At 41.0% G+C, this 26,310-nt stretch overlaps 1 protein-coding gene across 1 annotated transcript in view; it reads left to right on the forward strand.

Moving 5' to 3' along the window:
* The first annotated feature begins 9,928 nt into the window (after positions 1-9,928).
* LOC113153949 (low-density lipoprotein receptor-related protein 1-like) overlaps positions 9,929-26,310 on the forward strand; it is a 75,334-nt gene continuing 58,952 nt past the window's right edge. The window contains exons 1-2 of the mRNA XM_026347872.1: positions 9,929-10,545; positions 21,506-21,628. Coding sequence (XP_026203657.1) covers positions 10,449-10,545; positions 21,506-21,628 — 220 coding nt within the window. The 5' untranslated portion in view covers positions 9,929-10,448. The remainder of the gene's footprint in view (positions 10,546-21,505; positions 21,629-26,310) is intronic.

The raw sequence follows: 26,310 nt of genomic DNA on the forward strand, positions 1-26,310 counted from the left end.
CCAAATCACAACAGAAGTTGACTCAAGGCACTTTACGGCATTTACGGTTTAAGACCTTACAAAATATAACTTTATGCAGAATTGATAGAAAACCCAACAATCCCACTTGAGCAAATTCAAGGCGCTAGTAGAGAGGAAAAACTTCCTTTAGAGGAAGAAACCTCCAGCAGAACCAGGCTCAGGTCGAACAAATTATCTGACTCTGTGTAGGCCATTTAATTACTGACAAAAAGCCCAGATGTCCATTTCTTTCTAATGAATGTCAATGAGAAAGCACCTCTTTAAAAGAAAAAATAGTCTTTCAGACTAACTAAACCTTTAAAATGTATTCACAATGGCACATGGAACAAAAAAAATAAAAAACTTAATGGGATCAAAATGCCATTATTGAGGTTTTTCTGCACCACTGCCACTTCAACTGAAGTTATTACCTCATCAGTACCTTTAATTTCAAAATAGAGTTGCAAGTAGAGTTTTCAGGGGCTAAGCAAAAGCCATCAGGCTGAATATGCTGTCGAGCATACCCAACTTTGTCATGGTCAAGTGGCTAAATCGAAGGTCAAAAGCCTGTTATATTATTTGGTTTGTGTTGCCTGGTTTGCAGCTGTGACAGTCGACTGCTGCCTTTTCTTTTATGAGCCATTTCTAAATATTAACATTTTGGGATTGATTATGCTGCACGACACTGATACATTTCCACAAGGCCTCAAATCAAACAGAGTGGAAACTCTGCAGGGTGCCGTCAGAGGGAACCATCAGCTGAGCAAAGTCTGTTTCAAAGGTGCTGTGTTGTAAATGGTCTGAAATAAACATCTGCATGATGGGGACTGTCAGGTCGAGTGTGTGTGGTGCCCACACTAACGGCGTCCTGTAGTTTCCTCTGAAGGCTGCAGACGAAAGCTGTTAAACAGCAGACACACACAGAGTACTAAACCTAAACACTTGCCATCAGAGTGTGAATGGGTGGTGTCCCAAAGTTACCTTTCACATGTTATGCATGGCAGCCTAGCACCCTGACTCTGGCTTCTTATCTGTTTCTGCTATATTTAAATGCCTTTGCAGCTTCTCCTGTGCTCAGTGATTGGCTGGAGATGTATCCCAACACAGATAGAAGCTGAAACGTGATGCCTAAAATGCACTGGTATTCAAAATAATCAGCACTGGTTACACACAAAACAAAATGCTTTTGCTACTCTTAACACACATCACATGGTGTCCAGCAATTATACAACTCTCAGGTCATTTGTTTATTTCATTATTACCAGGAATCAATTTTCACACTTTTCCAGAACCAACATACCACGAGCACTGAGATGACACCAAACACAATTTTTGGAGGAGTTTTCTGGAAGGTGAAGACAGTCTGTAATTGTTTCTTGAAGGAAAAAAAAAAAAAACACATTGTAACATAGTTATTACTTAAACCCGTGGCAAACGACCATATGTTACAAATGAAGTCTAAAATGTCAAAATGCTTGCTCTGCTCTTGTATAAAAGAAACAAAAAAGTTGCAGAATTAGCCTTTAGTCCCTTTCCTTTCTTCACAGGCTGACCACGTTTCTTCTACGTGGACAATGAACCGTGAAGCAACATTGATGCTATTTGTGTGAATTAAACACTTTGTGTTGGAGTCCCTTTCATTCAGTTCAGCAGCTTGTCTGTGGGCTGTTCCTCCGTCTGCATTTAGGAACACACCAGTGACACTGTTGCACTCAGCAGAACCTCAGTCTGGCACAACCAGCCACTCTAACGACGTGAGCATTGTTTGGACATCAACAGGCTCGTTGCTAAGTAACACAGCCCCCTCCATCCCAAGTGTTCTGGCCTATGAATCTATACTTATTACCTCTAGGGTAGCTAAGCTGGGTATGTGTGTGTGTGTTTGTGCTAGTAGGTGTTGTGAGTAAGTCACTGAATTGCCTAATGGTGCGTCTTGGGGATAGAAGAGATGGTGCATTGTCTAATTTTCTTCAGTTTAATTTATTATGACCTCAATATGGGAGTGAACCCTAGCCTTTAAGTGTTTCAGAGCGGAGGTGAAAGGTCCTTCCACAAAATTTGGTCTTCGTCTGGTCTCGTTTTGTGTGGAAAATGTATTTTTCCTTTTAGTTGTTAGCTAAAATTATATATTTCTATAATGTCAAGTTAAAAGACCACCCATCTTTGCTGTTGTAAAAGTCAATTTCAGAGTAAAACCGCTACAACAGAGGTTCACTCCCACAGCATCAATGTAGTGGGAGTGAACCTTTGTTGTAGCTATTCACCCCCACAAAAGTCATTAAAGTGGGCTAGTGTCTAGGCAGAAGGGGAGCCTGTGTGCATGAAGAAAAGTGGATGTGATTGGCGTGGAAAGGTTCAGGGAGTTCATGTGTGAGCGGGGGGCACGGTCATTGAGACTGTCATTGGGGTTCAAGGTCAGACTGGCTAACAGTGGGGGAAAGACAGCACACCGTGGTCAAACACAGAAGTGGGCAAAAAGAGGAAAAAGCTAAAGATTCATTAACATGGGTGGGCCTATGCTTTATTTTCTTTATATTATTATATTCTTTATTTTCTCCTTTCTTCAGAAGCAACTTGGCCACATTTGGCACCTGCTTAACGTTAGAAACAGGTCAACTGTGAATACATCTAGAAGGAATCTTTGCAAGCGCACATAGTTGAAGTTAACACACTGTAAAGTCCATATTTGTGTTTCACCAGGATAGTTCTCATTAGACATAAAACCATTCCTTCAGCAACAGCGGTTTTGGTTTCATTGAAATTCAAAATCTTTCACAAAAAATCATACTGTGCACTTAGATTTTAAATGTAATGAACTGCATATGTGCACTTGTCAACTGGGAAAACAATAAAGGGCAGGATAATTTGGCACTGTCTACATCCTTGTAGTAAATAGTAAATAACAAACAATAAAAAATGGTCTGTTTGACAGCACAGACAAACAGATGGATGCTTGCTTCATGTGAGAGAAGTTACTTTACACATCTGCTGAACAGACCACACACACACACACGTACCCTCACACATTCATCAGTCAATCAGTCAAGCATTCCCTGTGGTTGGAATGTGTTTTTCAGACAGTGTGTGAAAGAGGAAGTTTTGGTGAGGAAAGCTTGAGGGGAATGGTAGACAAATGAATGTCAGTATCCAGTGTGCACATAGACGCAGCCCGCTTGGATCTTTTCTCTTAGTTTATGTGTGTTTGTGTGTGGAAATTCAATCATAATCCCCTGTTTAAGCTTATTTCCATTAAGTATTTAGCTAAGTAGGTACACTTATGTAAGCAAGAACTAGGTCCATCCTGTAGTTTCTGTGTCCCCAAGCATTTCAGACAACATTTTGGAGGATGTGGACGAAGGCAGGCATCCCTGACTGCCAAAACAACATATGTGCTGTAATAGTGAGAAAAAAATTTTTACATATGGAAGACACAGCAAATGACATTTACCAACACTATTTAAATTCATCTTCAGTTATAATTTGATTTCTGAGCTGTCAAACTTAGAAGCATGTAAACATCTGAACTGGATCTATTTAGCTTTTATGGATTTTCTTTCAATTCAATGTCAATTCAATCAGTCAATGTGTACTGGCGATTAAAAAAATAGATAAATCTCTTGCCATGAAGAAGAGCTTGAGAATGACCATAAGAACCAAAAGGCATTTCAGCAACAATGTTTTTTCCTGCTCTCTAGTGGGTTTGTGTTCTCATCAGCTTCTTTAAGCTGCTAAATGAATTAAAGACACTCCATACATCCATGCTACTAAGATGAATATGTCTTAATTCTATAAGTGTGGAAAATGTGGAGTTTAAAGTTCTTTAGAATTTAATCAGCAAAATATTTTTTTTCCTTTTATTATTTCTTTTTGAAAATTAGTTCTAAAGAAATTCATGAGTGGGCTATTTACTCTACTTTCCAGCTGGAAGTAATCTGAACAACGGATTTGAGTGTAAAGAGGCAGAAAGACTGCCTGATGATGGAGTATGGGGAAAGGAGAGAGGGGGGACGGAGGCAGGGGGAAAAGGAGAGGGAGCTCAGCGGATGGGGGGAGGGCTGTTTGTGCATGCCTCAAATTCCTTAGGTGTTATCAGCATTGCCCACTACATAATTGTTCCTTTAGAGGAATAAGAAAAAAGATCCAGAGACTGTACAATGCTGTAGAGCTTCCTTTCTAACGCTAGGAAACTTAAAAGGGGCGGCCAAGGTCTTTGAACACTGACCCCGCCACTTTGGACTTTGCTATTTTTTGCATTGCTGGAGGTTAAACTCAAAGAACACATCTGTCTTTGTTCCACTTGTAAGATGCATTGTCAACAATAGAAACGTTGGGGATTCAAATGAAATAATATCTCTTGTTATGAGCCAGCCAAGCTGCAGCTGCAAAGGGTTACTGGTATCCACAATGTGTCAAGCCACACAGGACCCCACAGACATTTTGATAATGCAATTTTGTCAACTAACATTAAAGAGGCTCTCATGCATGGACAAGATTGCCAGTTTCCTGAGTGCCTCCCTCAGAATCTACAGATACAAAACAGGAATGATACAGTAATTACATGAAATATCTTTTTCTTTTTTCTTTTTTTTTTTTGGTAACACAAAATGGCTGCAGTGAATATCTCGTACGATTCTCCTACTGAATGAAGACACACTGAATTGGGACACATGAGACATGATTCTGGGAACTTTGATTGATGAGGTAGCTAAAGGGAGGGTATAAGATGAAGGATGATGTGGGGCCTAATCATGATGCAGTTTTTCGTTGTGTGTATGCAGTCCTGTGTGTATATGACAGAGATTTAATCTCTGGTTACCTGCATGTACCAGATATTTACAGTAATTCTTTAAAACAGTAATATTATTGCGCACATCATGTGTCTTAACATAGAACCAATACTGACCTGCTTCTCCGCCCTGGACTGAACATGGTCTCCATCACAGCTGCAGGGAACTGGGCGGAGGTGCATGATGGGCCTTAGCTGTGGATGAAAGAATGACGCATGAAATACTTGCTGCAGTCATGACACAAACCAGATGAATGGTGTTTTCACTTACTCCGACAATAAAATCGCCCTGGAAAGAAACTCACTAACAGAGCAGGAGAGGTCTTAGCAGGAGACTAATAACCTGCAGTTCTCTCGGATACTTAGACTGATGGTTTTCCATCTTTCGCACAAGGAGAGGAATAACTCGATCAGTGTCAGCCTTTTGAAAGCTTTATCCGTGCTGATTTGTGAGGGGAGGAGGAAGTGAGCTATGCTTTTCTGTTGTATACTTTTACCACTTTAACTTATCAGTATTTTAGTTTTACATTTGATGTCTTTTAACGTTAGATTTTAAGGACAGCTAACATCTTGTAACTCATAACATAGTTTTCTTCACCTTCCATTTTTTCCCTGTTTTATTCAGTGTGTTCCTTTGCTATTACCATTTATTTACTACTATCACAGTTGAGACTTTATTACTAATAAAGACAATGCATTTTTCCAACACAGTGATTTTTACTGTTAAAAAACTAAAGTGTAACACAAAAACCATCCGACAGATAGAGTATGATGTTACTGGATGATGTTACAAGAGAGCAGATCAATACCACAGCAACAGATGGAAAAGAAACAGCTCAAAGATGAATGAGGTAAAGCATTACTGCTGCACAAAATGTCAGAATAATGAAAGATTGGTATATCAGTGAGTCACTTTCTGGTGAGTGCAGGGTCAAATATCAGCATAAGCCATTAGAGCTGATCTCTCTGATCCCTATCTTCCTCTTTCATAAACACATGAAAAACGTGTCACTTGAGCAGAAAAGGTGATGGAAAAAAAAGAGCAATCATGATCCTGGGAGGTGAATTCTAATGTGTAGCATGTGCTGATGTCCAACAAATGGTGGACATCAGCAGTCCTTTGACTTCCACTTTCATTGTAAAGAGGCAATCAGGCTCCTGATCCTGATAGAAGATATGTTTTCTGCAATCTAATCTTTTGCAAATAATGGGAAACAAGAATAACAATAAATGCAGATAAAGGAGTCATATTCATTTTTCACCGGTATAGAGAACAAAATGCAGAGAATGCAAAAAAATATTAACAACAGAGAGTCAGTGCAAAAAAAATGCAAGGAAAGAAAGTAAAAGCTACTGCTTTGAACTTGAGTTTAAAATGACATCATAGGAGGAGTGTGGCGTACCTTGGTGGATTGAATGCTCGCCACTGGGATGTCTAATATCTGTGTTATGTTTCCATCTGCTGGTAGATGGTGATAAACACTGAACCATTCCTGACTTACACAGGTCAACATTTCAACCATTCAGTATTACCGAACTCAGTATGGGTTCTATGTCTTCACATAGTATAAGAGGGTTTCAGCATTGCAGCTTCCAACTTTCCACTTGGGACTTCCTACACACGTGTCCATGTCTACCAGGGAGCTCTCGGCAGAGGCTGAATGGCTGTGAGCTGTGCACACATTTCACAACACAGAGCTAAAATGAGAGAAAGTGACCCTTGAGAAGACTCTATGGTTATAGAGCCTTATTTGTTTTAGGTGAGATCTAATTCCCTTCGCTCAACTCAAAATGTAAAACACATGAAAACGTTTTAGATCAAACATACAGTTTCATCTTAAATTCATCCAGATTATTTCGTCCATCCACCTCTTTCACTGCGTGTGATGTTACTCTGCTCATCTATCTAACCCAGTGTACCCAATAAACAGTAAAAATACACAAAATCTAAATATATATGCCAAATATAATGAAAACTAAACACTAAAACACAGAAACAGCATATTCTCGCTTACTGGTGGAGGAATTCTAAAAATCTAGACACCAATAAACATAATAGTGACACTTTTAGACACTTTTGCTGTTACAAAACTTAAAAGATAACACTGGAAGACCAATGCGATCGTTAGGGAAACTGGTTACAGAATTATAAAACATGTCTGCATTTGTATATCTGGATTCTGACTGTGTCTCAGCACCTAAAGAAGACTATTGTGTGTCCTTGTACCCCAGTGTCTTTCCCCGCTTTTCCCTGCATGTCTGTTTTCAGTTATGTCAGTATTGTGCAAAATCCTTTGGTCTGAGGACATTTTTTGGACTGAGCCTCAACAATAGGTTGATAGGTTAAGTATTAGTGTTGTGTTACAGTTGCTATGTAAGCCACGCTGCAAGGACTAAATTAAGCACATGAACTCGCTTGCTAAAATACTTAAGTTGAAAGTAAAGTATAAAGACTGAAGGAGGGAAAATATCTGGGAATTCTGTTTGAATTAATACAGAAGTAACCTCATTCAAACTCATTTTAACTCACATTGTGTCTGTTTCTTTCTCTCTCTTTTTTTTATGAAACTGAAAAAGCCCTTTCTCTTCTAGCTCCCTACACAATGTGAGTCCAGTAAATATAATAGTGGTGAGCAGTTACTGAAGAGATGATTGTTGAGATATTAATGACAAGAAGCAACAGTGTTTTCAGTTTCACAACAGCTTGGTGAGGTGTTTTAGTGAATATTGTCTCACTATGTGCTGAAACATTATTCTCTGTTGTGTGATATTGCTGTAAAATCACATCTGGAAGTGGCATACTTAGGCGGAAATAATACGTAGACATTGATAGTGTATTAAATAAAGCCTAGTTTGTTTTTTTAACACAAAGGACCCTTTGTCTTTGAGTTGAATAAAAGCAGCATAGACCCACTAGGTGTCAGTGCTGTGCAGCATTTCATGAATAGGTGGAGGTGGTTGTGGGGGTCAGAATCGTTCCCTGATGCCCTGGACTCTAGATATGCTGTAAATGGATATGTAAGCATTGATCAAAATAATGTAAATCATGTCTCTGTTAGTGCAGGATTACCTACAGTGTATATGTATGTGTATGTGTAGAATTGGAATAAAGTGAAATTCATTTCTGCTTTTATTATTCAGGAATTATTATTCACATATAATTATGTGGGTGTGATTTGACTGAAATAACATTAACACAAACTGAAAAGACTCATGTGCTGGTGGTGCTGTTTCATCAATGCATGTTTTAAACTGATGTTTGATCAGGATCTCTGACCGCAGAAGTTAAACTTGAATCATAAGAATTGGATTCAAGTCAAGCCCAGATCACAAATGGTCACGATTTCAGATCCGACTTTAAACAGAGTAAAAGTCTAAAAGTCTTCTTACTTGACTTTGACGCCATTAACTTCTGATTTAACTTGGACTCCAGCCCTGAGTGACTCACTGCTCTTTCAAAGCCCAGAGCAGAAGAATCTTGGCTCGATGAGCAAAATACTCAGAGCAGACATTTAGGTCAGTGTTTAAAGGCTGAGCATCAGTGGCGCTTTATGTGCTTTTGAGTGAATGATCACAACTTCACCACAGGTTATTATGGTGATCTTGTCCTGTTCAGAGACTGTAAAAGTTTTTTTTTGCAATGTAGTGTCAGTTTGATTATACTTCCATTACTTATAATATTATAACATTTTGAGTGCTGTAAACACACCAAGACATATTTAAGATTCAAAGCTACATGGGAACTGACTGGGATGTGACTTGAGTTTCCAGCCTTCAGACTTTACATTAGTCTGCTTTTAATTTGTGATTATGGATAGTAACTAACTGTCAACTGGTTGAGCTGCCTTTCTAAGACCTGGTCTGAAAAAACTGGGAGCCTTACATAGACTAAATGGACTCTGTATAAGAAAGGGTTGCAGTGGGACACAGTGTGGCAATGTTTTCTGGGAGACTTTGGATTTGTTTTTCAAAGGAAACTTAAAAGCAAAACATTGCACCGGGATTTGTGTCTGACTTGGGAGCTGTTAGGAGAAGTGCAGGTTTATGGCATTGTTGGACCTGGCAGGCAGCACAGGCTAGTGAGTCTCAGTCTTTGAGCTGCTGGGTTGGAAATATTTTCGTAAAAATGTGGAGAGATGTGATGTGAGGCTGTGCAATTAGTGAGTGTACAGTTTATATGTACAACAGGGTGTCATCAGCAAATCAGCAGAGAACTAGTGTAAATTAGGACATTTATGTCCAATAAATTGCAAGTAAAGTGTGTCTAAGAGACAGAAAGTGTAATTTTGTCATTTAAATAAAGAAGACAATGTTATTCATGGATGGGAAGTTAATGAGGGATCATAGGGTTGTTCAGGGATGTACAGATAAGCTCCTCACTGGATAAGCGAGTATTAACATGAGTAATTGAAGCAGCGAGTATATATGTGTCACCAAATATGACTAAATACATCTTTCTTCTTTGAAAATTTGTGGTCATTAGTATTTCCAACCTAACTTGCATGCTGGCCTCTGGCTTTTGGCCTTATTGAGACTGGGAATGGCATCTCCTGATGTGATGTTGAATCCTCTGTGGATCATTTGGTGGAGGAGGCAGATTTGAAAGATTTGGCCAGACTTGGGTTGCAATCCAGAACGCTGCTAGTGTCCCATTAAGACGTCATTAATCATTTGAGTTAAATGGCTCAACCATCACATCCAATATTAATATCAAATGAAATAGTAAATGGAGATCCAGGTGGCCAGACTAAATGAAATGCATACTGAATGAACTATTTGACTTGTACTTTGTAAAATTCATTTAAAATCATTTCCCTGTAGGGTGTTTAATGATATTTATCTTCTCTAATTTAACCTGAACTGAATAATGGCACCATCACCTTCACCTCATTGAAACCTTTTCATTGTTATCACACAGATCACAACAATAAACAACAAAGCAGAGTTGGCTGCTAAACCAAAGTGCATGGAAAATAAAATCCATATATAGCTAGAGACCAGAGACCAAATCCTGATCCCCGGTGCTCTACCATGGTCTGGAGGTAGTGTGTGATGTGGAGGTGTCGGCTGCTGGAGGGGAGGGGAGGGAGGGAGGGCCGGTCGGACCACTGCTGCGCCGACGTCACCCAGACCGCTCAGTGACTGGGCTCCAGGCATCAGCCTCAATCTGTGGCCAGCAGAGGTGGAGGAGAGGAGAGGAGAGGAGAGGAGCATTTGATCCGTTTCTGCGTTTCTCTCTCCTGTAGCTTCTTCACCGGGGCCAGGGAGAACAAAAGACGGAGAGCTGCATGATTCAGAGGCGCCAGCTCTCGTCTCACCTCGAATGCGAGTCAGGCTAGCTTGATGCTCCGTTCAGCCTGCTAGCCTTTGTGGCACGGCTGTCCATGCATCCAAGGAGCCCTTAGGCAACCAACCCGGGCTGCGAGGAGCCTCGGCTTTTTACCTTGACAGTGTGCAAAAACAAATCCGAGTGGGCAGACAGCAGCAGCAGCAGCAGCAGCAGCAGCAGCAGCGTTGCCAGAGTCGTTGCGCACCCAGAAAGCGGATTTCCAGTGAGGAGCATCATCGGCTGGTCGGTTACACGTCGTTGGCTGTCTACAACCTCCAGCTTGACAGGACCAAGAGCCGATTGATGACTAATAATCCTTCAGGATAGGCGACAATGTTGCGCACCGTGGCCAACATGTTGGTAACAGGATTGCTTTTCCTGGGATTGTTGCACAGTTTGGAAGTAATCGCTCCAGCAAGGGCTGTTGATGGTAAGCAGAGCTGGTTACAGGGGTAGCCTGAGTTGTCTAAATTACACAAACATATACAGTTTAGAACAAACAAGTGCTGTGTTTTCCATTCTCCTCACTGGGTTTGTTGTGTGCATGCAGTAACAATGAGTGTTTGAGTGGAGCAACGTGGAGGGGATGAATCCGAGCCCAGACAATTAAAGCGCTCTTTTGTTTTCTGTCTCTCGGTGCCACATGTGAATACTGCGATGTCACAGTCACATCACAGCCAGTGGTCGCAGATTCCTGACTGACTACAGCCTCTCTCCTCTCATTTACTGTGGCATCCAGTGATGAAACTGTGGCACAGGCCCCACTACCTGCTCGCAGCAGTCAGATACAGTCCCATGAGTTGAAGCTGTTTCGGTGCCAGAGAGGCAGATCTGTGACCGGTGTCATGCTTTAAATATGTCAGGGCTGGAGCCTTCTGCAGAGCTCTAATGAAATGAACGTGTCTGGGTTTCACTCAGTTCCCGTTCAGCGATGTTTACTGAGTGCCACTGATGTGATGGCGTCTTTTTTTTTTTTTTTTAATCGTTTGTTAATTAAAAATCTGTTGACAGACAGATGTTGCTTATTTGACCATTAGATCCATCTGTGGCCATCTCACGCAACAATTCCAGTGAGTTTTGCCCATGTTCAAGCTCCTACTGTGTAGTGCTGCCATCAACAGGCGTGCGTAGCACTGCGTCATTTGCCATGGATCAGGATGATTGAGTTTGTGACCTGGGCTGCACAAGGTAGGAAGCCCCCCTGCATGCCAACACTCATATTGTGATCCTCAGGCAGATTGTGAGCAGCTCCAAACAGCTCCCACTGCGACCTTGTGAACACACACACACACCTTCCATAACCTGGAACAACTTCTGGAAACTATTAAAGGCCGCAGTCCCTCGCACACACGGGTGTGTTTGGTAAGAAGGGAAAGGGGCCTTATCAAAGAGTAGTTAGTACAGAAATATTTGTTAAATTCTTTGCAGGTGAAAAAAGAACGTGAGTTTATTTTTGCAAGAATATAATACGTCTGGTTCATCCTGGGAATGCGTGACCTGTGGACAAAGCTCAAAAGAGGACTTTTAAAAAAGGTTTGTGCAGTAAAATAAAAAAGAAGTAGCAGTAGTTTTCTGCATTTGACGTTTCATTAAATTCTGGAGGAATTTCACATGGACGACTGATTTAAACCACAAGCCACCCTTTGTGAGATTCATCGTCAAGCCATAAACTCCCCCCCCCCCCCCCCGCCTTTGAAGTTATCTCGATGCGTTTGGCGATGCAGTGTTGCCAGGTTCTTAAGGTGAAATGTGAATGAAGACAGAGTAATAGTCTGCAGTCACCTGCAGTTTCACCCTCACTGCTGGGAAATCGTGCCTTAAAACAATGTCCAGTGGCTGTTTTGGTGACAGTGGTCTTCCTCTGAATCTTAATGTTTGGAATTGATGAGTCAGCCTGGTGCATTAGAGGAGAGGAACTCACAACACCTTAGCTTTAGCTGAAAATCCACTGGGATTCAGAAGCAGTTTTTATGATAATGTCAATGAATGGGAGATTTACCAAATAAGTCCATGTTAGTAGTGGTGGCTGTAATGTGATACCCAGCTCGATATTTATTTATTATACTTAGTAAAGTTTAGGTAGCTCTACTGCATGCTACCCCCTTCAAAGCATAGTGAAGTTGCCTTTTGATTGTCTCTTTAATTCTAAGGCCCCTTTGAACAACACATGCTACCAGTATTTTTTTTTTTTTTTCACAGTTGCCTCCCATTTCTTTTTCCATTTCGTAGACTTCTAAAGATTTCGTATTACTGTCTCAACACTGTAACCAGAGCAAAGGCCCCAAGCCACCAACAAACCCTGAGTTTAATTGGGTCTAAATGGATCTTTGTTTTTTTTACAGAGGATACATCCACGAACAGTCTCACATTATTCAGGAAGTGCCGCTAATTGGGGGCCCAGTGGGGAAAAAAAAAGGTCCTAATGAAAGAAATGACATTGTTTCACTCCATTGAAGTAATGTCATTGCTAAAAGGATCACTGGTCTTCAGAAATGGACTGGACTCCAAGGCGTTTAGTGGTAAACACCTTCTGTAAAAAATAAAAATGGAGAAGTGGGCTTGACATCTTGACTGAGGACAGCTGGAATCAGTTCAACTTGAATCATTTTCTGCTTTTTTCATTTTCTTCAAAAAACAAAAGCTAATGTCAAATGGCAGCTTCCTCATTTTTATTTCTTGATTTTTATCTCCCTCAAATCCTAAACTTGCTCATTTAAGCCACAGCACCAATCTAGAACAGGCTCCTTATTTCTCATTTAGTTCACCTTCTGGAGACCTCTCTGGTGTAACATTTGGTGAATGCTTTAGAAGTGGCCAAGCAATTTGGTTTTTGTTGTTGTTGTTGTTGTTATATTGCCGTTACAATGACATTCACGTGGCCAAAAGGGTCGCACTTTATTGACAAGTGAGGGAAGTGTGGAAAACGGAGCATGCATGTTAGGCCCTGGCTGCTGATGAGCTTATGTCACAGAAGCAACATTTAAAAAGTGCATATTGAAAAACGTGTAAATAAATGGGAAGTATATTTAACACTGGTATAAATACATGCTTGAATCCTTTTATTGGCTGCTGTTTAAATACTTTATATGACACACTGAGAACCCGCCCCAACTGCATAACTGAGCAGATCTAAAATCCAGTACTTTGGTCAGCAGCTTTTCCTGAAGTAAAAAAACAAGAAGGAGGCTTAGAAAGGTCAGCTGTCTTCATTCCACTGATGGTTTATCACTCTTTTATCACAATAATGAAGAAATTGTTTCCATTCTGGTCTGCCGTGTCCTGACTCCAGCTTCATATTGAACAGACGCATATGAAAGTGTTGCTGATCTCATTGTCTAACTTTCCATAAGAAAGCAAATAAGCAGATTTTGCTAAATGTTGGACTGTTTTGTTTAACTCGCAGCAGTGAAATGCTCCCAGCTCGTTCTATTGACTGTGTATCAGAAAATAAGCTGGAAATTACGTTTTTTTTTTTTTTTTTTACACTTAAGTCTATTTTAGCCAAAGTGCCCTGGGTACATGTGGGCAGGCATGTCAGAACAGCCCTGTGACCCACTTTGGAGTTGTGACCCACTGATTGAGATGCATTGTCTAGATAGGGCTATTTAAGGATTGGAGATAGAACACGGCCTCTGGAGGCCCTCTGCAAGAGCATGAGCAGAAACTTGCAGGAGGATATTGTGGACATGCAACCACTAGATTGTCACAAAAACACTGGTGAAACCAGGCTTAGAAGAAACACTGCACTGGATGGAAAATCTGTCTTATTCAATAGTTGCTATCCCTCTTATATCAAAATGACAGGAATTTATCCTACATCGTTCACCAGAGGATTAACATGACTTACTCAGCACCATGGCAATAGCATTTCCCTTCCTTTTGTTATTGTGGAGTCTAGAAACACGTGCTGTGAAAACGGGGCACGTGTTTCCTTCCTGATGAAGGTTAGAACAGGTACGATAGAGCAGACAGAAGATCTTAAAGATGGTAACGGGTGAGAAGGATTTGTGGACAGCGGCAATAATAACGCAGACAGCTCTGTAGCTCACCTGATGTATGATATGATATTGAACTAAATGTCAGATTGAAAATGAGCTGCAGGTTTTGAACGAGCAGGGCACTATGGAGTTCATCACTATCAACGTCCTCCTTCACATACAGATTGTGTGACTCATTGTTAGGTAAAAATATCCTTTTAAACGGCTTTAACACCTCAAAATCTAAAATATAATGGAGACCTGTTTTGTCCTGTATTTGCTTAGTTAACTGTTTTTACATTCCAGTGTGAAGAAAGCCATTACGTAGATTTTATTACCACATCTCACTTCAGTTTCATGCAATCAGCACTTTATTATTGAATCCACTTTTCTTTGATATATATAGTCCACAGAGGAAGCAACAGGCAGTTCGCTTCCTGGTGTTATAGCTGCAGCCACTGTTATCAGTCTGAGAATGGGTTGTTTAAGAGCTCCTAGTCCCGTTGTGATCCAGCAGATATATTTGTATCTCTGTGAGTAAGAATGTGTGTAAGGGAGAGAAAGCTCTTTGTATTTGAAGAAACTTAATTTGTGACAAAGCTGAACAACAATGTCTGGCACAGGCTACAGCATTCAGATCATCCTCTCAAGGTGTGGATACGATCTAAGTAGAGAACTGAGAGAATGTTGTTGTTGTTTTTTTTGGTAAAAAGAAAGTTGGCTTGTCTTCCTCCACTCAGCACACAAACCCAGTACGGTTAACGCTCATTCACCCTATTCACCCTACACCATATTTGACAGTTCATCACAGCCCAATAGTCACGATGAAAACCGGAGCACAATATAAGCAACTGTAGCTCACATCGCTGCTAAAACTCAGATATTATGTAATTATATGAGTTTGAAGGGCTCTGTCACACATGCAGGGTTGTTTTTATATTATTGGTGAATCTCCTGTGCCGACGTTTAAGCCTTAAAGAAATGCAAAAACCTTTCCGCCTGTTGATTACGTGTGATCTACACAAGTATCTCTACTTCATACAAAAGTAACAGGATGTTTACTCTTTCATTCTGAAGCCCAGCAGGGTCAGGATCATGCTGGATAACTTGTGTCGACCTGTTTGCGCCAAGCGCAAACACATGGTTTAACCCCTGTGTCAGTCTGAAAGGTCTGTTGGTTTCGATTTGTCAGGTTGCTCTTACATGATGCACAATGAAGACCCTGTGACATATTTTTTGCAGTGGAAGTTTAAATTAGTTTCCGATGTTTGTTTCAGATTGTTAATGTGACTCAAACACCAACATCTGCTATTAGAAGTCCCCACAGCTTCATCCTGATGAGCATTTCTGGACTGTGAAACTCTAATATTCACGGTCATTTTCCAGGTTCCGCTATTAATGCAAGAACATCGATTTGCGTAGATTTCTCTCCAAACTATAAATCCTAAACACAAAGTACCCACCCCTAAATATAACATAAGCCTAATTGTAACACTAATCCCTCGAGCAGGCATTCACCCTTCACTCAGTGGCAAAAATCCTCTCACATGGTTTTTTAGTAGACCCACTCTCATTCCTACTGCCTTCCGCCTGAGCAAAAACACAGCGCAGATGAAAGATGTAATGAGTCAGTACAAACATTTTAAGGCAATACCACATCCAATAAAGCTCTGCGAATATAATTCTCAATACTGTACACAGTTTCAAGCAATTGATTTTCAGTGTGGAGGATTTCCTACACCTAAATACGTGTGTGTAGGCAGCGTGGTCTCTGATTATGTGCATTGTTTGCTTCTGGGAAGAGAATGGGCGGTTCTTTGCTCTACTTTTATGAGCCTACACACAGTGAACTAAATTGAATATATCTAGCAAATGTCCCTGTCTAAGCATTACATTATTTGGACCTGATGGCGGACTGTGAATATAGGAAATGTGAGGAATTATGCCTCCATGTTTATATGTTGAATGGCTGAAGGTTGGCTAAGGTTGTTTCAGCACAATGTGAAAGAACGTTCCAGAGTCGCACCAAAGCTTGAAACTTGTACTTGTACTATTTGAAAAGACAATAAAGAATTTTATATAATCTCCTATAATATGTTTCACTCTGCATTATACTAAGTTGGTTTACTCGTCGTTTTTCTCCAGTGTGCTCTGGTGGTGCTGTGGCAAAGGGATTTGTCTCCACTGACTAACTTGATAATGGCGGATCACACCTTGTGGTTTTCTGCTTCGGCCCCACTCTGCTGCCAAATTCGATTTAATCCCTATGTGGAACTGTAGAAGGTCGTAGCCTCCTCCCCCTGAGCTCTAACACTGAGTCTAGAACAAATAGCAGTCATGCTTGATTACCACGCTAGGGTTGAGAGGTGGTGAGATCTCAGCTAGACGTCCAAATAGCTCTTAATTAAGTTCACATTTGATTACTCTGCTTCACTTAATAGGTCCTGCCTCCTAATAACACAGAGGCTCATGTAGATTGATTGCTCATATCTGACCTGTAAAATCCAAACACACAGCGATCACTAGACGTGAGCACATTCCTGATGTTAATTCTTCTCAGCTCTACACTTAAGTAGATTTACAAACATAGCGACTGTCTTAGGAAGTCACTGAACATCTCATGAAAATATGATTTAATTACGTTTGTCCAGGAAGATAAACTGTAGAGTAGTGCTCATGTTGTTATGTGTGGAAAAAAAGATATATTGTAAAAATGTAGGTGACTGCTATTAAAGCACACTCTGATAATCAGTGACTACATTCTGTCTGAATTTAATTTTTGCTTGTATCTAGTCTTCGCTAGGGATTTGACCACCACAGCTTCTCCAAACTGGACTGGAAAGGTTTATTAATGAGGCACAGCTGGGGCCTTTTTTTCTCTGTTTTGTAACATGATAAATTGGAAATCTTTCTCCCCCTACTCCTTTCTTCCTTTAACTCTCTTCTATTACAAAACCCTGGAGCGTTTTGGCCGTGGTGGGCTGTGGATCAGGATGGGGAGGTGGCAGGTCGAAGCCAAACAGGCCAATATAGAGTCTTCTCTCATTTCTGGCCTTCCGTCGAACCTTGTCAAACCAGCTTTAAGGTCAACAAAATTGACCATTTATGTTTCTGTTTTACCACAGTCTCTTCCTATGTGTGTTTCTGTACCAAACTTGATCTTCTGTCCCCAAAATCTCAAAATAGAGTTGATTAGCTCATTGTTTACAGAGATCTGCAATACTGTTCAGCACCTAATAATAAACAACACCAACAGTTCTTACTCGATATTTGTTTTCTGAATTGTTCATCCTTGATTTCCTGCAGCATTTTGGATGTTTTATTCCGCCACATTCTGTAAAGATATTAAGCTGTGAGTCAATGTTAACTGGCTGGGTTGCAGTGCGCGGTTAAGATAAAGTGCAAATCAAGGTTTGGCCAAATGGCCGTCAATGTCAAGATTGATTACATAAAATTCAAACATAATGACGCTTTGTAATGTTTAGCAGTGAAGAGTATTTGAAAGAGCAGTACCATTGTCTTCTCTTGAGAAACAGTTGTGTTTTATTAGTGAAAGCACACATTTTCTTCAGTAGACTAAACTTCGTGTTTATTTCCCAGCAGACATAGCAAAAGTCAGTGCAAGCATTGCGAATAGATTCATTTTGTGCTTAATTCAGCCAACACACCCACCTGGTGCTTTTGTGTGGCCCGCTAGCTTTATTGTTTTCAATAGTTTAGAGTGACTCAGTACCAGTTACAAAGCTGCACAAGATAGAAATCCAGCAAGAAGCTTTTCTCTGACTATGTGAAGTAAGGAAAAGCAGCTGCAAAGATAAAATCATTATTTTTGTGCAACAAAACTAATTTGACTGTGTTGCATTTTTGCACATGTGAAGGATGCACACTAAAGTCATTTTTTACAGAACTGGAGGGATTCCATGGTTTTGAGATGTAACATGAAGATTATCATCAACAGCGTTCATACAGCACACTGTTCTGCAAAAGAGAACAGTTATATTTATGCCAAATGGTTCATGTGTTATTGATAACACAACATTCTTTATTGATCCTTTAGGGAGATTGTTGGGAAACAGTTGGCGTTACTACACGGTTTCAGTGACTTGTCCAAAGACACTTTGACATGTAGCCAAGAGGAACTGGAAGTCGAACCACTCACCCTGGTGTTCAGAGACGACTACCCTACCATCTACATTACCTGTACCTACTTCTGAGCTACACTGCATAGCGGTCCAAAGCTGGAGAGTTTAGAATGAATAAAAAATTATGCCAATGCCAAAAAGCCGCTATCTCTCTCCAGAAAGAGCTGTAACCTTGTACTAGGGCTGATTGTTTGTGGGTTTGCAGTTACATTCCCATATCAACATTCATGTTTCATGCCTCTGTTGTGAGGTTAGAGCACTGGTAAATTACAGAATAACAGCCCTGGAGCTGGCACAGACCGACCTGCTCAAGGGCACTTGAATCGTGGCCCTCCAGATGATTGGAAGTTTCTCTGTTCAACACTTTACATGGCCACTTTTGAAGTCTGGACTCCACGCTGCAGAAGCACCACTGTTGCCAGTGCTCGCAGTCCGCCTTGACCCCAGTTGGTGTGCGATGAGGCAGTAGTCACAGTGTCTACTGGAGCTTTGTAGTGCTCTGGTTGATCTCAAAGGGCAGGCCTCGAACTTATTTATAGCTCGGCTGTGGGTGTCAGAGGAAATGGGGATGTGGCTGGGGGCGAGGCCTGTGTTTGCCTTAGGAGAGAACTCTTCCTCCCTAGCAGACAGGGCTCTTCTTGGAGGACTAGCAGACAGCCGTGGGGGCAGAGGACAGTATATTTGTAATCCGGTCCAAAAGGTGATGACCCAAAGCATTTTCATGCAGCCTCTGCTGTGGTAAACACACAAGGCAGCTTATTGATAGCATGTGTGACATTCCTCCACCCCATCTCAGTATCCCAGCCCAGTTCAGTCTGCTCTGAGATCTTGCAGCCTGAAGCCAGCTGTGTGAGCCCCCACCTCCTCCACCCCTCCTACATCATGTCACACTTTTTGAGACCTGTTGTTTTGATTACAAAACCCAGGAAAGACGTACATGGGCATAGCATTTTTAACCGTTTGATAAATTTGGATTGTGTCAGACACTGATTGCATTCACAGCCGGCATTAAAATGGGACCACTTGTTTTTCTGCCTTATTTGACATGCACATTACTTCTGGAATATTTATATCTAGATATCTTAAATCCATCAAGAAAATCTACAGTGTCTTCAGGAAGTATTTAGATCCTTCAGTTTTTGCACTTCACTGATTTAATATTACCATTTCGCCTATGAATTTATTCTCAACAACGAGAAACTTAATGAGCAAGTGAAGTGTTGATAGAGCTGTGCTGTCATCGTCAGAAAATGACTTTAGATGACGGCTGTCTTATATTTCTAAAAACATTGACTTAATTGCCTTTTCATCACTACTTTTCCTTGTGTTTCTTTTCACTGGAAAACCGTGAGATGCACTCGAGTCCTCCTGGGGCCCTGCAGACCACCAGTGTGGTTTGGGCTTCCTGGAATCTCAGCGTTTCAGATTTATTTATTTGCGTAAGTTAAAAACACACAATGAACAATAGTGTGGCAGGGGATAAAAAAAAAAGCCAAAAAGAGAATTTTGAGCCTACACTTTAAAAACACCGTCCACACTGTGGTATGTATGTATATGTACATATTCAGTTGTGTACCATCCTTTTAATAGTCTTGTTGTGATGGAGACAGAGTTTAAGGGCAGTTCTGAACATGGCCTTTATCTACACTGCCTTTGTCCTGTTCGTCATGCCTTTGTACATGGTTGCATGGGTTCACCTTCAGCTCGCTAACCTCCTGACCTACTTCCTCTGCTCCCTGATATGTTTCTGCAAGCAGCAGTTTGTGGCTGAGTCTGGGGCGTGTGCACACTCCTCTCGCAATCATTACTAGAAGCAGAGTTAATGGCATGTTGGGTTACAGCATGTCAGCATCTAAATAAACACTAGACGCACCACAGTCAGCCGCCTGCTATGGCTGGTGTTGATACCTCTAAACAAACGTAAAGCACCAAAGAAGAAGAAGAACGAGGAGCAAGGAGAGAACATTTAACACAAGCTTGGTTCCATCTCATGAATAATTCAATACCTTGTGCCGAACGAGAGAAGAAGTCACCCCTCTACGCACATGTCCACAATCCCCCCCCACACACACATACACACACTCATTGCAGCAGTTCAGAGAGGAGGATAAGTGGGTAGTGTGTAAATGTGTGCAGCAATATGTCAGGTTGAATTCACGGTATTTATGTTAAGCTCCATTTGAAGATCTCCTTCCCTGCTGGAGATGGAGGCTACCTTCAAATGTAAATGCAGTCATCCTGTTTATCCTGCTTCATCCCATCATCCACCTGTGCTCCCCCACTGTCCTGTTCGTCATGCTGTATGCCGAAATAATGTAGAAGTTCCAATAGCCTATAGTGCCACGTTTGCTAATGGAAATGAATGTGTTGACAATGCTGCTGAGGAGTAAATGATGAAGTCTAATAAGTGACAGTTCATTTGTCATGTTTAAGTTAAATAAGCCATATAGTATATAAGCCCTTTTTAAGCCAGGACAATGTGAATAGTGTAGTCTAGAGTATGTCTAAGTATAAATTAATCCTTTTTCTCACTGCTAAATATCCGATGAATAAAAGACAGGTACAAGGCTTCAATTAGCTCTTACATGCACAATATAATATACGCCCTGGACATTTTAGTCACACACTAAAATACCTTTGTACACCTCTGTATTTCATTTATTTCCTGTCAAAAGTGTTAAGTAAGACAAATAACTACTCAGCAGTAAGTTGTTGTGTAAAACTCCACTGACCAAGAGCCTCCCCTGTACGCCTGCGGGTGACTCAGCTTTGTTGCTTGTGTGTATGTCCTTATTGTCATTGTGTTTATGTGCTGTTCCAAAAGGATTCGAGTCAGTGTGGGTTTGAACACGCTCCCCCATTTGGCTGTGGCTGAAGTGGGCAGTGTTTTTTTTCCTCTTTCTGGAAGGTTGAATTGGAGGGGAAATCGATAATAGGGGGACAGTTCACTAAACAAGATGCTCTTTGATGTCCTCCAGACACAGAGGCATCCAGGAGAACACTGACCTGGACGTTTAGTTCCAGTAAGTTTATGCAAAGACTTTCCAGGCATGCATGGGTGCATGTTTTTCTGTATCCATTCTTTATCCCCTCCATCGACTAGCAACTTTGCGGAACCTAATTAGGGCAAGTGAAGGCCACTATTGACTCTGAGCACAACAGACCCCACTTGCTAATGAAGCCTCCAGAATAAATATCACTGACACAAAAGAAGCATTTTTTTTCCAGATTATAAAAAATAATAATGCGCTTTTTCTTTGTGTCTTTTCAGCCCCAAAGACCTGCAGCCCAAAACAGTTTGTGTGTAAGGATGGGGTGACATGCATCTCTAAGGGCTGGCGTTGTGACCGTGAGAAGGACTGCCCAGACGGCTCTGATGAGGAGCCTGATGTTTGTAAGTCTTGCCGAGTTGAAACAGTCCAATGTGCTGCATCTAGACGTTGTGGGTTTTCATCCTCAGTAATGTGAATATGTTTCTGCTGCATTTGACTCCACGGCACATCAATATACAATATATGTCATATAATTTAAATCTGTCCTAGCTGAGCTTCTATTTCACATCACATAGATTCTTTTCTCCATTCAAGTCTGTTACATTTATGGAATAAACGTACTGCTTATCTTCTCAGATATGAAAAAGGAGTGAACTGGGCAACTTGAGTCAGGGAGCATTTTCACATTTCAGTATAAAATGAAATGTTAGCCTTTGATTTGCAGACTTGTAGATGGTTGATGTAACATCTTAACCTATGTGTGCAGGAGGTGTTTGTCAGATAATGTGGGAATTATGTAGATTGATTTGGCTCGAACACCCCCCCTAACATGTTTTTTCCAATATGTTACTGTAGTGTTTGATTCTTCCAAACATACTGTAAACGTAGTTGTCGGCCAAAAGACTGAGATTGATGGACTATTGGATTTATTTGTCCAACTACAGCCAAGCTGGAGAAAACAATGGGATGTTTTATCAGCTAGTGAAAGAGGTCATTCTCCCTTTAAACGGTCTTGTCATGCCCAATTAGGAGATATCAGAAGTTTGCCTTTGATAGATGTTATTTCCTTTTTCATTCTAAGCCACATAGGGTGCAGTCATAAGGACAGAAAAAAAAACTAAAAGTAGTAATGTAAAAAAAACAAAACCATTTTTAAGTCGTTGTTAGTGTCGAGAGTGTTAGTGTTGCTTAGTGTTGCTTTGAGGCTGAATCCCTGCGGAGAGAATGAAAAGAGCAGTGTCTTTTTGGTCAGACTGAAATGCCTGTAGTTTTCTAAGAGGACAGAGGGCTCTGGGTGGGTGGGGGGATAGTGTGTGTGTGTGTGTGTGTGTGTGTGTGTGTGTGTGTGTGCGCGCGCATGATGCCAGGATAGAGTGTTGTAGCTACAGTCTAGACGCAGAGACCAAGAGCAGGCCTGGAAGTCATTAGAGACTCGCCCAGAGCAATGGAGAAACCTGCTGTTTTTCACAACCTGCTCTTTCCCCCCTTCTCATCTGTGGGCCGGCCTCCTTCTGTGTCTCCATCTGGGTCAGAAACACAGACTCCATCCCCTGTCTCATGCTACTCCCTCTAGCTCATGCCAAATTCCCTTAAAATAAACTGTTATATGCCCTGGATGGATCTGACTTTACACAGTGTGATGACAAAAAAACAAGAAATGTCAATCTTATCCTAACTGTAAGTACGTTACAAAGGAAACTACAACTAATTAACATCAGCATGTGACCAAGTATAGAAGCCAGTACAGAAGGTTAAATAGTTTGTTGAGGTGGTGTTAACTGGAATTGGTTTTTATATTTAGCTGTATTAAAATTAACAGCTAAGTCTGGCGACAGTGTAGTTTTGGCTTTCCTGGATTGGATCTTTCATCGGATTTGTCAGCTGCAAAACGATTCTGTAAGTTTTCTGGAGCTTCTTTTTAGGAAGTGCTCTAGGAGCCTTACTGTGCAACCACAACATCCATCATTCAATTCAGTCCTTTGCCACACATCTTCCCACTCTCTCCCCATGCTTCCTGTTGCTCTGTGCTATAATAATACAAATGTGATGTTTGTCACAGAGTAAATGGTAGGTGTTGATGTTTAGTAAAATGATTGAATCTCCACCCAGTGAAATATGGAGAATAAGCATTTTTGTAGCTAATCATATGTATACAGTCAAATGAATAGGCAGGAAACCCACTTCCCTGAGCTGGAGAGTTTGTCACAAGGACAGAAAAGCAAGACTGATTAATATACCATGTTGTCATGTTGAAATGTATCCCAAACTGTAAATACATCACCCGCATATTGAGTAACATTTGTAGTTTTATTGTTGTGATAAATGTGCTCTTTGCAAATGTTCTTTTGCAGATGCTTCTGGTGGAAAGATGCATGTGAGGGGTTTATTTATTCACTCATGCTGATGGGGCTTCACAGTGGCCTTTGTTGGGGTGTTGGCTATTGCCAGTGAAGTCAGCCACTGTCCAGTGCAGCTGCTTTGCCCTGCTGTGTAACCCCCACAATGCTGTTCTTTGTACCCCAGGGCGCTGGGTCAGACTGGCATAGACGGATACTGACAGAGTAAAACAAAAACAAAATGGTCATCTGGGCACATACCATGCATACTATACATCAGGTATATATACATATACCTGAATTTCCCTTCGTGGATTAATAACGTTTATCTTATCTTATCTTATCTTATCTTATCTTATCTTATCTTATCTTATCTTATCTTATCTTATCTTATCTTATCTTATCTTATCTTATCTAACACAATTTTTCTTCACTGACTATATCAGAAATAGAAATGAAATCTGTCTGAGAGGGGGCTGTTGTCTGGTGTATATTTGATCTGCTGGATCCTGGTAATGTCTCCTAAAAGCCGCCTCCACGCAGACCAGAAAGCCATCAACATGTCAAGGAAAACAACCCTTGCTCAACATGAAAGAGTCTGGTGCCTTCCAGCACCTTGTTGCTGCAAGAACCTGGTGAGAGTGCAGGAGTGCACGCTGTGGCGTCTGCTCTCTCTCTCTGTTACACACATGTGGTTCCTGTCATGTAGACAGTGAAGCAGCTGTTCACAATAGTTACAAACACAGATTCGCAAATATCTGTTACATCTCACATGAACAGCACAAAGAGGTATTTACTAGTGTGTTTTATTGCGATTTAGTAAAGTCTGTGGTACTTTGTTCTTTTATTGAATCAAGTAAGTAACAATTAAGACATATCTCATAAAATTGTTACAGCTAATATGCAAGAAAATTGTTTACTCTGTCTCTTTACAGCATCAGCATTCATTTAGAGGTACGTTTAGGCCACCTGGTGAATATAAGTTTAGTGTTCATAACTCCAGCTCTGTAACTACAACTAAGAAGGAAGCTAGCACACAGTGGGGCTGAGGATGAGCCTCTTTCTCTACGGCGCAGCATCTTTTACGTTACTTGTAGTGATTCATTAGTGCCTCTTTCAACTGTTAAAAGTTTTAAAAGTCATTGAAGTTACCCCTGGTATTACAGTGCCCAAAACATAATTGCTGAGTGAACAGCCACCAGTTGGCTGGTTTTAAATGGCTGGGGCAGAAAAGAGGGCAAAATTGGCCCCTGTAAGAAGGACAAGAAAGACCGGCCTGTGTTCAGCCAAGAAAAGTGTGTCAGGGGTTTAAATTTTAAAAAGACCATTATGTAATCGCAGCATGGCTCTTCACAGAAGGAGGTGGGGAAGGCCGGAGGCACCCTTATGGCAGGGGGACTAGCCTGGGACAAGACAGAGAGATGGATTGGGCCTTATGATGCAGCAGAATGATGAGGGACACAAACAATTATAATACAGTCATTTTGGTATTTGAAGTCCTGATTCTGTCTCTTTAAAAGGGGTAGACACAGAAATGTGTCACCTGGCTTTTGTGGCTGGTCTTTGTCTCTGTGGTAAACCACCTTAGAGGTACATAAATGACTACATCCTGAATGCAAGGCTCGTCTGCCGTAGCGGTTGTTTAACTTTGGTTGCCTCTGGTTTTGTGGCTCTTATGATGACAATTAGTCTCATCCTCCTCTCCGACTCCCTTGGGCCTTTAATGCCATTTGCATAGGTGTTTTTCTGCACAATAATTAGTTGTTGCTTTACATAACAAATAAAAAAGACTCTCTTTTCCGGAGAGGGCTTATAGTGCTTAATTCGTGATAATTAAAGTTAGTCTCTAGATTTCTGGGTAGAAAATCCAAGCCAAAGGAGAAAATAATGCTCACATATTTAGTCATTCTGGGTCTGTGACGTCCTCGCTCCTCTTCCACAGAAAAAAAAAAAAAAAAGCAGCACAGTGCTAATAGTTTTAAGTTAATCCTCAGACTGTTGTGGGGAAACAAGAGGTGAATGAATCAAATAATGAGTCTGTTCAACCTCAGAAATAGAGTTGGCACGTAAGAACCTTGTGCATTAGGCAACAGGTCTGTTTTTCTTCTCTCGTCTATGTGTTTGTTGATGAAGGGAGAAAGAGAGACAGTCACAGAGTGTGTGTTGGATTCTGTAACAGAGGCATGTCATTAAAACTTTTGTCAGCTGTCCTTTTATGCACAGAGAAACGTGTGGGATGAATGATATAACTTCCTGAAATTCTACCACTTATTTCCTTTGTGTTATTTGCCTACCTTTCCAGTTTCATAAGCAGTACTGATATAGACTCATTCTATTTGTCAGGTTAGGGTATCCGGTGGTGCTGTCCTGTATGAATTTACTTTGCTGATAGAAATGTTTGCTTAGTGGTTTTTCTGCTCTAAGGAGCAGTGGAGCTGCTGCATTTGGAGAAGACTCAGTTTGTTGTGCTTTCAAGCGATGGATTTAGTCTCCCTGCTTTGCTTGTCGTCCTGCCAGCCGCCCCAGAAGCCCCCCCAGGAAGGTAAAGATGAAAATGTGATGTTGATATCTTGGAAGGAAAGAGGTGAGCAGAAAGCCAAAGACCAAAGATCCAACCGTCATGTGCAGAGAGAGCACACAGTCTGTCACCGTGGTTAAAACCGGAGATGTTATTAAAAAAACGACATGCTCTGAATTTCTGTGAAAACACTGTTATGCTGAAATGTGATTTCCTAGACATACGACCA

Source organism: Anabas testudineus, chromosome 5 (assembly GCF_900324465.2).
Source record: "Anabas testudineus chromosome 5, fAnaTes1.2, whole genome shotgun sequence".
NCBI classification, from domain to species: Eukaryota; Metazoa; Chordata; class Actinopteri; order Anabantiformes; family Anabantidae; genus Anabas; species Anabas testudineus.